The 14106-nt window shown below is 39.5% G+C and overlaps 1 protein-coding gene across 1 annotated transcript in view; it reads right to left on the bottom strand.

Annotated features, from left to right (window-relative positions):
- Positions 1-14106, bottom strand: part of Teh4 (tipE homolog 4 phospholipid transfer protein) — an 81072-nt gene that overhangs the window by 9557 nt on the left and 57409 nt on the right. Inside the window, exons 4-5 of the mRNA XM_089640577.1 lie at positions 7074-7269; positions 4817-5057 (exon numbers count right to left, since the gene is read on the bottom strand). Of these exons, the coding sequence (XP_089496703.1) occupies positions 4817-5057; positions 7074-7269 (437 nt within the window). The remainder of the gene's footprint in view (positions 1-4816; positions 5058-7073; positions 7270-14106) is intronic.

Here is a 14106-nt window from a genome sequence, read left to right on the forward strand (position 1 = left end):
ACTCTTACTAAGCCAAGGAAAAATTACTTAAAAAACACATCTTTTATGGCACATTATCTGGGCTGGATTTACCATACAAGAAGCCTTGGGCTAATCCGCATTGGGAGAGACAGAGAGAAGACAATATTTATAACAAGGTTTTTTAAATAAAGCTATTCTTAGATAGGATAGAGGGTTTAGGTTGAGTAGATGGGCGGAGAAGAATGACATTTTATCAGGAGAATATAATAAGCTTACATATTAATTACACCAAATGGACAACGTCAAACTATTAGATCCAAAAATCTTTACGTGAATACACAAACATTAGGTAGATGTTCACAAAAGATTAATCTATTTGCTTGGTCGCTTTATATTCCTTAGAACAGACAACCTGTTTGGTTAGGAATTGATACCGACCTGACAAAACATAGGAGCACTTGTATATTTTTTAATTATTTTTTTATCAAGACACAATATTAAAATCCTTTGGGTTTTCTACTACCTCTTGGTTCTCAAATTCCTTTTCCGAAAATTTATATTTATTTATTAAGACATACGCAATTACATATAATAAATTGGAAGAAGTGCGTGGAGAGATGAAGATAAATTTATAAATCGAGAATTAAATGCTCACGATTTGTAATTGGCTATTAATAAAAATTTTACGAAAAGTTAAATGAAAGTAATTTTAAGATAATTTATATTGCGTAAAAAAATTTAAATAAACTAGTGTTGTATGTTTGCAAGGAATTATGAACAAAGTTTGTGTAGTAATTTTTCGTAGTGGGTAAAAGTTGTGATGGCGCGAGTAATTTGCGAGTTATTGGCTTCTATACGAAGAAGCGTAGGCCTGGTATGCCTCATAATTAAATAAAATTGTCAATTTTTAATGTTAATTTTAACAGAAAGACAAATTTTCCAAGTTACGAATAACCTGACAGTATTTGAAAATCTTCTACAATCACCACAGAAAGCTGAAAATATTGGTTGTGTTCAGAGATGTGCTTTATTTCAAATAAATCCATTTCAAATGGAAATGCAAAATACAAAATGGGTATTTTCCATTTTGCACTTTAAATGTTTTTCTAAAAACCATTTTGCATTTTGCATTTTTAATGCTTTTCTCAATGCATTTTCCATTTAAAATGCTTTTTTGCAACATTCTTCCTACTATCTCAACTCATCTTTTTTTCATAAGCCCCAAATATCAGTCAATCCTCAACCTCGCTATGAGAGATAATTTACATTTGTTAAGTTGCTCCCTGGTAGGAGCCCTGGCAATTGAGTGATACCATTACAAAAAATACTGATTCAAATACTGAACGGGGCCATGACGCTGTAATATTAAATGTTAGATAGCAGTTTCTATGTTTTTACGTTGGCAACATTAGTCCCGCGCAAATTTTTTGTGGTTTCATAATCTGTAGTTGTGGTGTTTTTGGATTTACCATCATGTAATATGTTTGTTCTACATTGATGTCCATTATTAAATTACAAAATTGTTTAAAAATTCTATAATTATTTTGATTGTTTGACCTGAGAAACCATTTTGCATTTTCAATGCATTTTGAAAATAGGTATTTTGCATTTTGCATTTGAAATGCTTTTCTAAAAACCATTTTGCATTTTGCATTTTCAAATGGAAAAGTTTTGACCCATTTCCATTTTGCATTTCAAATGGTTTTGGGTACCCATTTTGCACATCTCTGGTTGTGTTGTGATGGAGTACCTAGCCAGCCGAGGAATTGAATACACTACGCTTGGGTGGGACCCAAACGCAATGTCAACTCAGCCACCGACCGGTCTGATAATGATTTCATAATGCGGACACTCACATAATATTGAGGTAAGTGCGACGAATTGTGCCAAATATAATAAAATAAGAAGCAAATCAGTGAATTCCAATCTTAGAGTAACATATTAAGCTAATGAGCACCATCCTACAAATTAGCCAAAAATCAACCTACACTAACATCAAGCTACTTTACAATCAAAACATCCACAACCACAATACTCGGAATAAAATAAATCCGCATTCCTCAAACACACACTACAAAATATGGGATAAAATCTCTTAACTACGAGCATATTGCCTACACACTCTATAACTCTCTTCCAGATTTGTATAAAAACAGCCAGCATATACTAAAAAAATTAAAAGTAAGGCTTTAAAATATTTTTATATAAAAACGAAAATACGTCATTCTCGTCGTGTTGTATTTTGTCTTGTTTCTTTCTCTCTCCTTTCCTAACCCCTGTATTGGTAATCGAGCACAATCTCTTTGTACCAATGTATTAAGTGGGTAAGTACCTTCTTGTAATTTCTTATTTTGGCTTTGTGCTTATGTGTATATCCCTGTATGTTTACTTTTTGGGTTCTTCTTGTTTGTTCTACTTAACCGCCCTTTTTCTATTTTTTTACTGTTTTTTATGTGAAACTTAAAATTTTGATTTCAAAATACCAATGTAAAATTGTACATATTAACATCCACCTATTTATTCTAAGTTCCTCTCGTCCTACAATGAGTTTTGTAACTCATCGGGATTGCTCTAAAAAAAAAATTGTTACTTTAAGATTTTAGCATATCCGTTATCGGAGTCGTATTCCATTAAATAAGACATTACAAGCAACAGTGTTCGAGATACGTGAGTTTAATTTGGCCGAGGCCAATTTAACGATTTAATTAATTAGAGTGAGCCGATAAAGATAGCTATAATATAAAATATAGCGTAATGAGTTTGCTGTTCCAGCCTTAATAGCACCGCTACGTAGACGCTGACTGATTAGTGTTGACAAGAATATGTTTACTTTGTATTAAGTACCTGATCGATAATTGTGGAAGCATTTTTAATTAGCATGGAATTTTATGGTTTTCTGACCTAACTAAGTGAACGTTTTCTTACTCCAGAGGTTCCTAAACTTTTTCGAAATGTAGAACACAGCAAGTCTTTCCGAGTTTTTTCCAGAATATTGAATATTCCTAACGTTTCCTTAACTTCAAACGGGTTTTTCATTTTTTTTTGGAAAAAGATTGGCTACCGTACTAAAAACCTTTTCCATGAGGTATAAAGATGGAAATGCTATAAAAAATATGTCTTTAATAATCAAATTAATATAATTGAAAGATTCCATTGCAAATTTTTGAGGTGACTTGGATCCCTTGATTATGATTTTTTATAAAATTCATTGAAATTTTTGAAATAAGGTGAAAAAATTCTCGTATTTTAATACAAAATTTTAAATTTAATTTGGATAACCCTGATATATTATTGTTGATTCATTTTAATGTTCCTACCAATAAATTAAGGTTCCCTAGTATTTATTATTGTAACAATTATACTAAGGTTGCAGGCTATATTTCTGTTATAAATAGATTACATACACTACATTGGCAACTCTTATTTATGGTAGCTGATGTTTTCAATTTACCTCTATTGAAGTATAAAGCTGTACTAATGAAACATTTTAGCAGTGCATTTTTAAAAAGGTCACAGCATAACAAGTTTGTTCTTTTTGTTTCTTCTTCATTTATTTCATTAACTTTGTACTAATGCAGATTATTTCTTCTTTTGAATTGTTTTCTAATAATTTTGTCTTAAATTTTTTTTCTACCTATTTCTACATTGCACTATGACTGGTTATAACTATCATGCATGCAAATGGAATTTGTGCCGTTAATTCTAAATAAATATATTATAATGATAAGTAACACTATTTATTTCTGAAGCTAGAACTGCTGATACGCCTCAGTTTTTCCAGTCAAAAATATATCTAGTTTTGAAGTCTGCGTGTACATTTATATCTTGAATATAGGCCAAAGCGTTGTCATAAAATCCTGGAGTTTTGGCAATGACAAGTTGGGTAACTGGGGAAATTCGCGACTTTCAATGTTCTGCTTCAACATAATACTAATTCTTGCAAAAATGAACTAAGACTCTAATTATGTGCACTTATACCTCTAAAAACATTATATGAACATAAACTTTTTCATGAAATATCAAATAAGTAATTTCTTTGTCTATTATGTACCCAAAATCTGTGTTAGGTGTATTACGTCTTTTAAGAAACGCTTAACGCTTCCTCTAACTTGTACCCCCGTTCGCCAATTTTTTTCTCGCTTACATAAACCCCTAGCAAGTCGAAATCGACCTCTGGGGTTCCATGTAGACCACTTTGGGAACCACTGCTTTAATAGTTTGTTACTCAAAGTGTATTTTGTTCGATAAGCACCACATTATACAGGTGCTTTTCATATACCTATTACACCATATTCCGTTGACAGTTTAGCCAAGTCCCATTGATGAATGCTATAGTGCGTATTAATGCTATGGTCCTAGGTTCAAGTCCTAGATGTGACCGTATCTTTTCTGATTTTTCTGTTTCAAATTTTTGTTTAGGCATCGCTAATATTGTCTTCAATAATTAAATATTAGAATTTGAGGTTTTACTCATTAAGTTATTCCAAAAAATTATATTTTATTTTTCGTTTAAATTCGTTTTTAAATATATTTTTTATGGAAAATTCTTTCATAAATATGGACGGTGGGTATATTAACTATACTAATAAAAACAGAGCTTGCCTTTTAAAGGCAGCTTCATGTATGCTAAAATGTCAATATCAGCAAGATTGCTCTCCCCACCGGTATTGTCGGTGACGGAGATAACATAGAACGCTCTCCATGATGAGCGAGTTTTCAAACCATCCACGAATCAGTCTGAAGAAATGTGTAGCAATGCGCACATCCCTCCTGACCCGTAGAAGGTTCATTCCGAGCATACCCAATAAAAACTTGGTGGGATAGAGCCACGAGTAGTAATACAGATTAGACTTACGAGATAGTTTCATTGGCGCGCTCCACCGTGTGGCACGTGACCAACAGCACGCCGTCTGAAGGCAGCCAGAGCGGTGCGCGCGCCGGGGTGCCGGGCGCGCCCACCAGTCCACGCGCGCACCGTGCTGCCACCACGCTGTTGGCACGCGCGACCAGCACGTTGGTAGTGACGGCCGTGGTGCCAATGCGCGGGCACCAGCGCTCACACTCCAGGCGATGCCTGATCTTCAGGCAGCGGGTGCCTGTAAATCATAATTCAACGAGAAACCATGGTCAAATACATCTAACTTCCGGGCACATATTGGGTTGAAAAATACAAATCCCTGAAGACCCTGTACAAATCGCAAGTGCGCCCTACTACATCTCTGATCCGGAGCCCCTAAATACCTGAAAAAAACCCTTGACTCTGTGCAGAAACGGGCGGTCCGTTTGATAGATTCCCCAATCTTAACAAACGGACTGCAATCTTTAGAGCACAGGCGTCAGGTAGGTATGCTGTCCTTGTTCTATCGGTATTACAATGGAAGATGCTCTGAGGAACTAACGTCATTGATCCCTTCGGCACCGGTGCGTAGTCAGGATACACGCCAAACGCGCGCCCAACATTTGTACACGGTTGACATTTGTCACATGAGAACGGGTCGCTTCTACGATTCGTTCTTAAGTTCAACAGCTCGGCTGTGGAACGAACTGCCGGCCTCTGTGTTTCCTCCCTCCTACAACATGGGACTCTTCAAGACCCATGTTCACTCCTTCCTCTCCACAAAAAGACCCTCCACACAGCATCCCCAAAGATGACATAGGCCCTGAGGGAAATTATTTTCTTCAGGGCCTCCTGTGTGGAGTTAATATAAAAAAGTGATTTGTGAAAACCGCAACGGTGAAATTAAGTGAATAAAAACTTAAAAATATGCAATGCAATGCTAGCATTAGATTGTCTAGGTCTAGGACACTCTAGAGATCAGATGGAAATGGAGGAATCATGTTGGTGGCACATATGCTGCGTAATGGGCCCATTTGCAAACATGATGTCCTGGAACGTACTACGCTTTTATTTTCTTTTATATTATAGAAACAAACAGTACATGATTTACAGAGATGAAACAATACAGGAATAGGATATTATATTTCATGTTGGGTACCTATGATATGTTTCCTTGTAATGTCTGCTAAGTAGTATGTTTATTCCTTAATTACCAGGTGACGTGTGTAGTATATAGGTGTGTGTATGTGTAATGTATGTGTGAGTGTTTGTGTGTGTGTGTGTCTGTATGTATGCGCATTGAATAGTTTAAATTATTGACATGATGCCACGTTTGAATTTGTGCAGTGAATCCGAAAAAAATGTCAATGTTAGAGTTAAGACAAATATTATTTAGAGTTTATGTCCCCGATAACTTCATCAGAGCTAGGCAGCACAGGCTCTTTATTTTTTCAAGAGGCAGGACCAACCTACCAATTATCATGCCTTTGTGGAGAATGACTGCATTCCTAAACTACCTTTCTTCTGAGGTACACATTTTCATTTGAACTTCAGCGACTTCAAGATAGCAATACATATTTTGTTCAACACAAGGATAACTGATCTGACTGATAACTGCTCTAACTGATTTATTTATGTAATATTATATGATTATCTGATTTTGTGAAATGTTATCGGATTCACTGTATTTCACAAAAAATAAATAAAATATGCTCAAAAACAAGAAATACCTAAACATGCATTTAAAAACATTATCACAAAAGTGGACGGTTCCATGATAACTCAACACAGTGACAATTCAACACATTTTTAAAAAGTGATATAAAGTCATTGGAAACGATGAAATTATTTTTAACCTAACTTAACCTAACCTAACTTAACCTACTTAAACCAGTTAAAAAAGTTTTTGTTTCTTCACTTTCCATGACTTTATATAAATTTTCAAAGATGTGATGAATTATCATTGTGATGATTTATCCGGTCATCGCTGACATTATACCTGGTGTTCTTTGTCGTTAAAAGCGGGTAATCTTAAGAATAAAAAAAAACGTTTCGACCCCCATACAAAATGAAACGACGGTTGAAAAAAAGTAGGCTATTTGAGACTGGTGTCGTCAAACGTCACGATCATAGATTTGGTGCGATTTTGGGAGACTCGAAAAATTAAATCAATTTTTTTTAAATATGGACTGGTTTTCCTTATTGACATTGAGAACGATACTAGATAGAATAAAACAGAGAACTCAGTTTTCAGTAGTTTAATCGTGTTCATCACCATGACACTCGTACTGCCCCGTCAGCTTGCCGCTGTCTTTGTCCACATCCACTTCAGGCTTTTCTCCTCGGTTGGTGCACTGCAGCAGCTCCGTGTAGTTGGAGCAGTGTCCTAGCGAGCAGTTGAACAGTCCCTGCATGGCGGTGCACTGCGTCGCGTTGTTGCAGTTGGCCTTCACGAGCCCCTCCAGATTTGCCTGAATAATACAAGTGTTTACATCATTCTTCTTTTTTAGTATTATTATAAATTTGATGGTGGCTGTCAGTGGGATGCACATAATTTTTAATCAGGGTAGGCAGTAGGAAAAACAGCGAATTAATTTACCATTTTACTACAGACATGGAACGTTTTTGCTAATAATAATAAATTAAAAATTTCGACTCAAACGTTATTTTTTCAATGTTTTACTTTATTTACGCAGTAGGTTGGGCTTGATATATTTTTTTAACAATTACTAATAGTTTTATTTTATATTTTAAAACACAAATAAATAAACTAATACATATTCGTACTAAATATGTGCTATACTTTTTGATTAAAAAAATAGTTATTAAGTTTGGCCAAATATTTTGAACTCGAATCCAAACTAAAGTTTTACACGAAAGCCGCCCAGCCGTTCCTCCCTTACACACAGGACCATAATCAACCCATAGCATATGACTAGGGGTACTTAAATTTCGTTTTTACGAAATAGATGCGATAAAAGCGAAATCTGCATTTTGTTTGCGATAAAAGCGAAATTTGAAAATTAAATACTTTCGCACCTTTTTACGTTGCGTGCTATCAAATATTGATCAGACGCGCTAAAAATTATTACAACTCTGTTCAAAACAGACAGAGACGGCACGAGTTGTTGCGTAGTTGAGGAGCGAGCGTATTGCGTGATCGTGTTTCGGTAGGCGCGAGTCAATCGCGCCTTTAAATTCGAGTTTTGGTTTGCTGCTTAGCTAAGAAGTAGTGTAGATTGCGGGATCGTGTTTTGGTAGGCGCGAGTCGATTGCGCCTTACAATTCGAGTTCTGGTTTGCTGCTTAGCTAAGAAGTAGTGTAGATTGCGGGATCGTGTTTTGGTAGGCGCGAGTCTATTGCGCCTTTAAATTTGAGTTCTGGTTTGCTGCTTAGCTAAGAAGTAGTGTAGATTGCGTGATCGTGTTTCGGTAGGCGCGAGTCAATCGCGCCTTTAAATTCGAGTTTTGGTTTGCTGCTTAGCTAAGAAGTAGTGTAGATTGCGTGATCGTGTTTCGGTAGGCGCGAGTCAATCGCGCCTTTAAATTCGAGTTTTGGTTTGCTGCTTAGCTAAGAAGTAGTGTAGATTGCGGGATCGTGTTTTGGTAGGCGCGAGTCGATTGCGCCTTAAAATTCAAGTTCTGGTTTGCTGCTTAGCTAAGAAGTAGTGTAGATTGCGGGATCGTGTTTTGGTAGGCGCGAGTCTATTGCGCCTTTAAATTTGAGTTCTGGTTTGCTGCTTAGCTAAGAAGTAGTGTAGATTGCGTGATCGTGTTTCGGTAGGCGCGAGTCAATCGCGCCTTTAAATTCGAGTTTTGGTTTGCTGCTTAGCTAAGAAGTAGTGTAGATTGCGTGATCGTGTTTCGGTAGGCGCGAGTCAATCGCGCCTTTAAATTCGAGTTTTGGTTTGCTGCTTAGCTAAGAAGTAGTGTAGATTGCGGGATCGTGTTTTGGTAGGCGCGAGTCGATTGCGCCTTAAAATTCAAGTTCTGGTTTGCTGCTTAGCTAAGAAGTAGTGTAGATTGCGGGATCGTGTTTTGGTAGGCGCGAGTCAATTGCGCCTTAAAATTCAAGTTCTGGTTTGCTGCTTAGCTAAGAAGTAGTGTAGATTGCGGGATCGTGTTTTGGTAGGCGCGAGTCAATTGCGCCTTAAAATTCAAGTTCTGGTTTGCTGCTTAGCTAAGAAGAAGTGTAGATTGCGGGATCGTGTTTTGGTAGGCGCGAGTCAATTGCGCCTTAAAATTCAAGTTCTGGTTTGCTGCTTAGCTAAGAAGTAGTGTAGATTGCGGGATCGTGTTTTGGTAGGCGCGAGTCAATTGCGCCTTAAAATTCAAGTTCTGGTTTGCTGCTTAGCTAAGAAGAAGTGTAGATTGCGGGATCGTGTTTTGGTAGGCGCGAGTCAATTGCGCCTTAAAATTCAAGTTCTGGTTTGCTGCTGAGCTAAGAAGTAGTGTAGATTGCGGGATCGTGTTTTGGTAGGCGCGAGTCAATTGCGCCTTAAAATTCAAGTTCTGGTTTGCTGCTTAGCTAAGAAGAAGTGTAGATTGCGGGATCGTGTTTTGGTAGGCGCGAGTCAATTGCGCCTTAAAATTCAAGTTCTGGTTTGCTGCTTAGCTAAGAAGAAGTGTAGATTGCGGGATCGTGTTTTGGTAGGCGCGAGTCAATTGCGCCTTAAAATTCAAGTTCTGGTTTGCTGCTTAGCTAAGAAGAAGTGTAGATTGCGGGATCGTGTTTTGGTAGGCGCGAGTCAATTGCGCCTTAAAATTCGAGTTTTGGTTTGCTGCTTAGCTAAGAAGTAGTGTAGATTGCGGGATCGTGTTTTGGTAGGCGCGAGTCGATTGCGCCTTAAAATTCAAGTTCTGGTTTGCTGCTTAGCTAAGAAGTAGTGTAGATTGCGGGATCGTGTTTTGGTAGGCGCGAGTCAATTGCGCCTTAAAATTCAAGTTCTGGTTTGCTGCTTAGCTAAGAAGAAGTGTAGATTGCGGGATCGTGTTTTGGTAGGCGCGAGTCAATTGCGCCTTAAAATTCGAGTTTTGGTTTGCTGCTTAGCTAAGAAGTAGTGTAGATTGCGGGATCGTGTTTTGGTAGGCGCGAGTCGATTGCGCCTTAAAATTCAAGTTCTGGTTTGCTGCTTAGCTAAGAAGTAGTGTAGATTGCGGGATCGTGTTTTGGTAGGCGCGAGTCAATTGCGCCTTAAAATTCAAGTTCTGGTTTGCTGCTTAGCTAAGAAGTAGTGTAGATTGCGGGATCGTGTTTTGGTAGGCGCGAGTCAATTGCGCCTTAATATTCAAGTTCTGGTTTGCTGCTTAGCTAAGAAGTAGTGTAGATTGCGGGATCGTGTTTTGGTAGGCGCGAGTCAATTGCGCCTTAAAATTCAAGTTCTGGTTTGCTGCTTAGCTAAGAAGTAGTGTAGATTGCGGGATCGTGTTTTGGTAGGCGCGAGTCAATTGCGCCTTAAAATTCAAGTTCTGGTTTGCTGCTTAGCTAAGAAGAAGTGTAGATTGCGGGATCGTGTTTTGGTAGGCGCGAGTCAATTGCGCCTTAAAATTCAAGTTCTGGTTTGCTGCTTAGCTAAGAAGAAGTGTAGATTGCGGGATCGTGTTTTGGTAGGCGCGAGTCAATTGCGCCTTAAAATTCAAGTTCTGGTTTGCTGCTTAGCTAAGAAGTAGTGTAGATTGCGGGATCGTGTTTTGGTAGGCGCGAGTCAATTGCGCCTTAAAATTCAAGTTCTGGTTTGCTGCTTAGCTAAGAAGAAGTGTAGATTGCGGGATCGTGTTTTGGTAGGCGCGAGTCAATTGCGCCTTAAAATTCAAGTTCTGGTTTGCTGCTTAGCTAAGAAGTAGTGTAGATTGCGGGATCGTGTTTTGGTAGGCGCGAGTCAATTGCGCCTTAAAATTCAAGTTCTGGTTTGCTGCTTAGCTAAGAAGAAGTGTAGATTGCGGGATCGTGTTTTGGTAGGCGCGAGTCAATTGCGCCTTAAAATTCAAGTTCTGGTTTGCTGCTTAGCTAAGAAGAAGTGTAGATTGCGGGATCGTGTTTTGGTAGGCGCGAGTCAATTGCGCCTTAAAATTCGAGTTTTGGTTTGCTGCTTAGCTAAGAAGTAGTGTAGATTGCGGGATCGTGTTTTGGTAGGCGCGAGTCGATTGCGCCTTAAAATTCAAGTTCTGGTTTGCTGCTTAGCTAAGAAGTAGTGTAGATTGCGGGATCGTGTTTTGGTAGGCGCGAGTCAATTGCGCCTTAAAATTCAAGTTCTGGTTTGCTGCTTAGCTAAGAAGAAGTGTAGATTGCGGGATCGTGTTTTGGTAGGCGCGAGTCAATTGCGCCTTAAAATTCAAGTTCTGGTTTGCTGCTTAGCTAAGAAGTAGTGTAGATTGCGGGATCGTGTTTTGGTAGGCGCGAGTCAATTGCGCCTTAAAATTCAAGTTCTGGTTTGCTGCTTAGCTAAGAAGAAGTGTAGATTGCGGGATCGTGTTTTGGTAGGCGCGAGTCAATTGCGCCTTAAAATTCAAGTTCTGGTTTGCTGCTTAGCTAAGAAGTAGTGTAGATTGCGGGATCGTGTTTTGGTAGGCGCGAGTCAATTGCGCCTTAAAATTCAAGTTCTGGTTTGCTGCTTAGCTAAGAAGAAGTGTAGATTTCGGGATCGTGTTTTGGTAGGCGCGAGTCAATTGCGCCTTAAAATTCGAGTTTTGGTTTGCTGCTTAGCTAAGAAGTAGTGTAGATTGCGGGATCGTGTTTTGGTAGGCGCGAGTCGATTGCGCCTTACAATTCGAGTTCTGGTTTGCTGCTTAGCTAAGAAGTAGTGTAGATTGCGGGATCGTGTTTTGGTAGGCGCGAGTCTATCGCGCCTTTAAATTCGAGTTTTGGTTTGCTGCTTAGCTAAGAAGTAGTGTAGATTGCGTGATCGTGTTTCGGTAGGCGCGAGTCAATCGCGCCTTTAAATTCGAGTTTTGGTTTGCTGCTTAGCTAAGAAGTAGTGTAGATTGCGGGATCGTGTTTTGGTAGGCGCGAGTCGATTGCGCCTTAAAATTCAAGTTCTGGTTTGCTGCTTAGCTAAGAAGTAGTGTAGATTGCGGGATCGTGTTTTGGTAGGCGCGAGTCAATTGCGCCTTAAAATTCAAGTTCTGGTTTGCTGCTTAGCTAAGAAGAAGTGTAGATTGCGGGATCGTGTTTTGGTAGGCGCGAGTCAATCGCGCCTTTAAATTCGAGTTTTGGTTTGCTGCTTAGCTAAGAAGTAGTGTAGATTGCGTGATCGTGTTTCGGTAGGCGCGAGTCAATCGCGCCTTTAAATTCGAGTTTTGGTTTGCTGCTTAGCTAAGAAGTAGTGTAGATTGCGGGATCGTGTTTTGGTAGGCGCGAGTCGATTGCGCCTTAAAATTCAAGTTCTGGTTTGCTGCTTAGCTAAGAAGTAGTGTTGATTGCGGGATCGTGTTTTGGTAGGCGCGAGTCAATTGCGCCTTAAAATTCAAGTTCTGGTTTGCTGCTTAGCTAAGAAGTAGTGTAGATTGCGGGATCGTGTTTTGGTAGGCGCGAGTCAATTGCGCCTTAAAATTCAAGTTCTGGTTTGCTGCTTAGCTAAGAAGTAGTGTAGATTGCGGGATCGTGTTTTGGTAGGCGCGAGTCAATTGCGCCTTAAAATTCAAGTTCTGGTTTGCTGCTTAGCTAAGAAGAAGTGTAGATTGCGGGATCGTGTTTTGGTAGGCGCGAGTCAATTGCGCCTTAAAATTCAAGTTCTGGTTTGCTGCTTAGCTAAGAAGTAGTGTAGATTGCGGGATCGTGTTTTGGTAGGCGCGAGTCAATTGCGCCTTAAAATTCAAGTTCTGGTTTGCTGCTTAGCTAAGAAGAAGTGTAGATTGCGGGATCGTGTTTTGGTAGGCGCGAGTCAATTGCGCCTTAAAATTCAAGTTCTGGTTTGCTGCTTAGCTAAGAAGTAGTGTAGATTGCGGGATCGTGTTTTGGTAGGCGCGAGTCAATTGCGCCTTAAAATTCATGTTCTGGTTTGCTGCTTAGCTAAGAAGAAGTGTAGATTGCGGGATCGTGTTTTGGTAGGCGCGAGTCAATTGCGCCTTAAAATTCAAGTTCTGGTTTGCTACTTAGCTAAGAAGTAGTGTAGATTGCGGGATCGTGTTTTGGTAGGCGCGAGTCAATTGCGCCTTAAAATTCAAGTTCTGGTTTGCTGCTTAGCTAAGAAGTAGTGTAGATTGCGGGATCGTGTTTTGGTAGGCGCGAGTCAATTGCGCCTTAAAATTCAAGTTCTGGTTTGCTGCTTAGCTAAGAAGTAGTGTAGATTGCGGGATCGTGTTTTGGTAGGCGCGAGTCAATTGCGCCTTAAAATTCAAGTTCTGGTTTGCTGCTTAGCTAAGAAGAAGTGTAGATTGCGGGATCGTGTTTTGGTAGGCGCGAGTCAATTGCGCCTTAAAATTCAAGTTCTGGTTTGCTGCTTAGCTAAGAAGTAGTGTAGATTGCGGGATCGTGTTTTGGTAGGCGCGAGTCAATTGCGCCTTAAAATTCAAGTTCTGGTTTGCTGCTTAGCTAAGAAGTAGTGTAGATTGCGGGATCGTGTTTTGGTAGGCGCGAGTCAATTGCGCCTTAAAATTCAAGTTCTGGTTTGCTGCTTAGCTAAGAAGTAGTGTAGATTGCGGGATCGTGTTTTGGTAGGCGCGAGTCAATTGCGCCTTAAAATTCAAGTTCTGGTTTGCTGCTTAGCTAAGAAGAAGTGTAGATTGCGGGATCGTGTTTTGGTAGGCGCGAGTCAATTGCGCCTTAAAATTCAAGTTCTGGTTTGCTGCTTAGCTAAGAAGTAGTGTAGATTGCGGGATCGTGTTTTGGTAGGCGCGAGTCAATTGCGCCTTAAAATTCAAGTTCTGGTTTGCTGCTTAGCTAAGAAGAAGTGTAGATTGCGGGATCGTGTTTTGGTAGGCGCGAGTCAATTGCGCCTTAAAATTCGAGTTTTGGTTTGCTGCTTAGCTAAGAAGTAGTGTAGATTGCGGGATCGTGTTTTGGTAGGCGCGAGTCGATTGCGCCTTAAAATTCAAGTTCTGGTTTGCTGCTTAGCTAAGAAGTAGTGTAGATTGCGGGATCGTGTTTTGGTAGGCGCGAGTCAATTGCGCCTTAAAATTCAAGTTCTGGTTTGCTGCTTAGCTAAGAAGTAGTGTAGATTGCGGGATCGTGTTTTGGTAGGCGCGAGTCAATTGCGCCTTAATATTCAAGTTCTGGTTTGCTGCTTAGCTAAGAAGAAGTGTAGATTGCGGGATCGTGTTTTGGTAGGCGCGAGTCAATTGCGCCTTAAAATTCAAGTTCTGGTTTGCTGC

Source organism: Hesperophylax consimilis, chromosome 15 (genome assembly GCF_061612785.1).
Source record: "Hesperophylax consimilis isolate HC1 chromosome 15, BYU_Hcon_1.0, whole genome shotgun sequence".
Classification (NCBI taxonomy): Eukaryota; Metazoa; Arthropoda; class Insecta; order Trichoptera; family Limnephilidae; genus Hesperophylax; species Hesperophylax consimilis.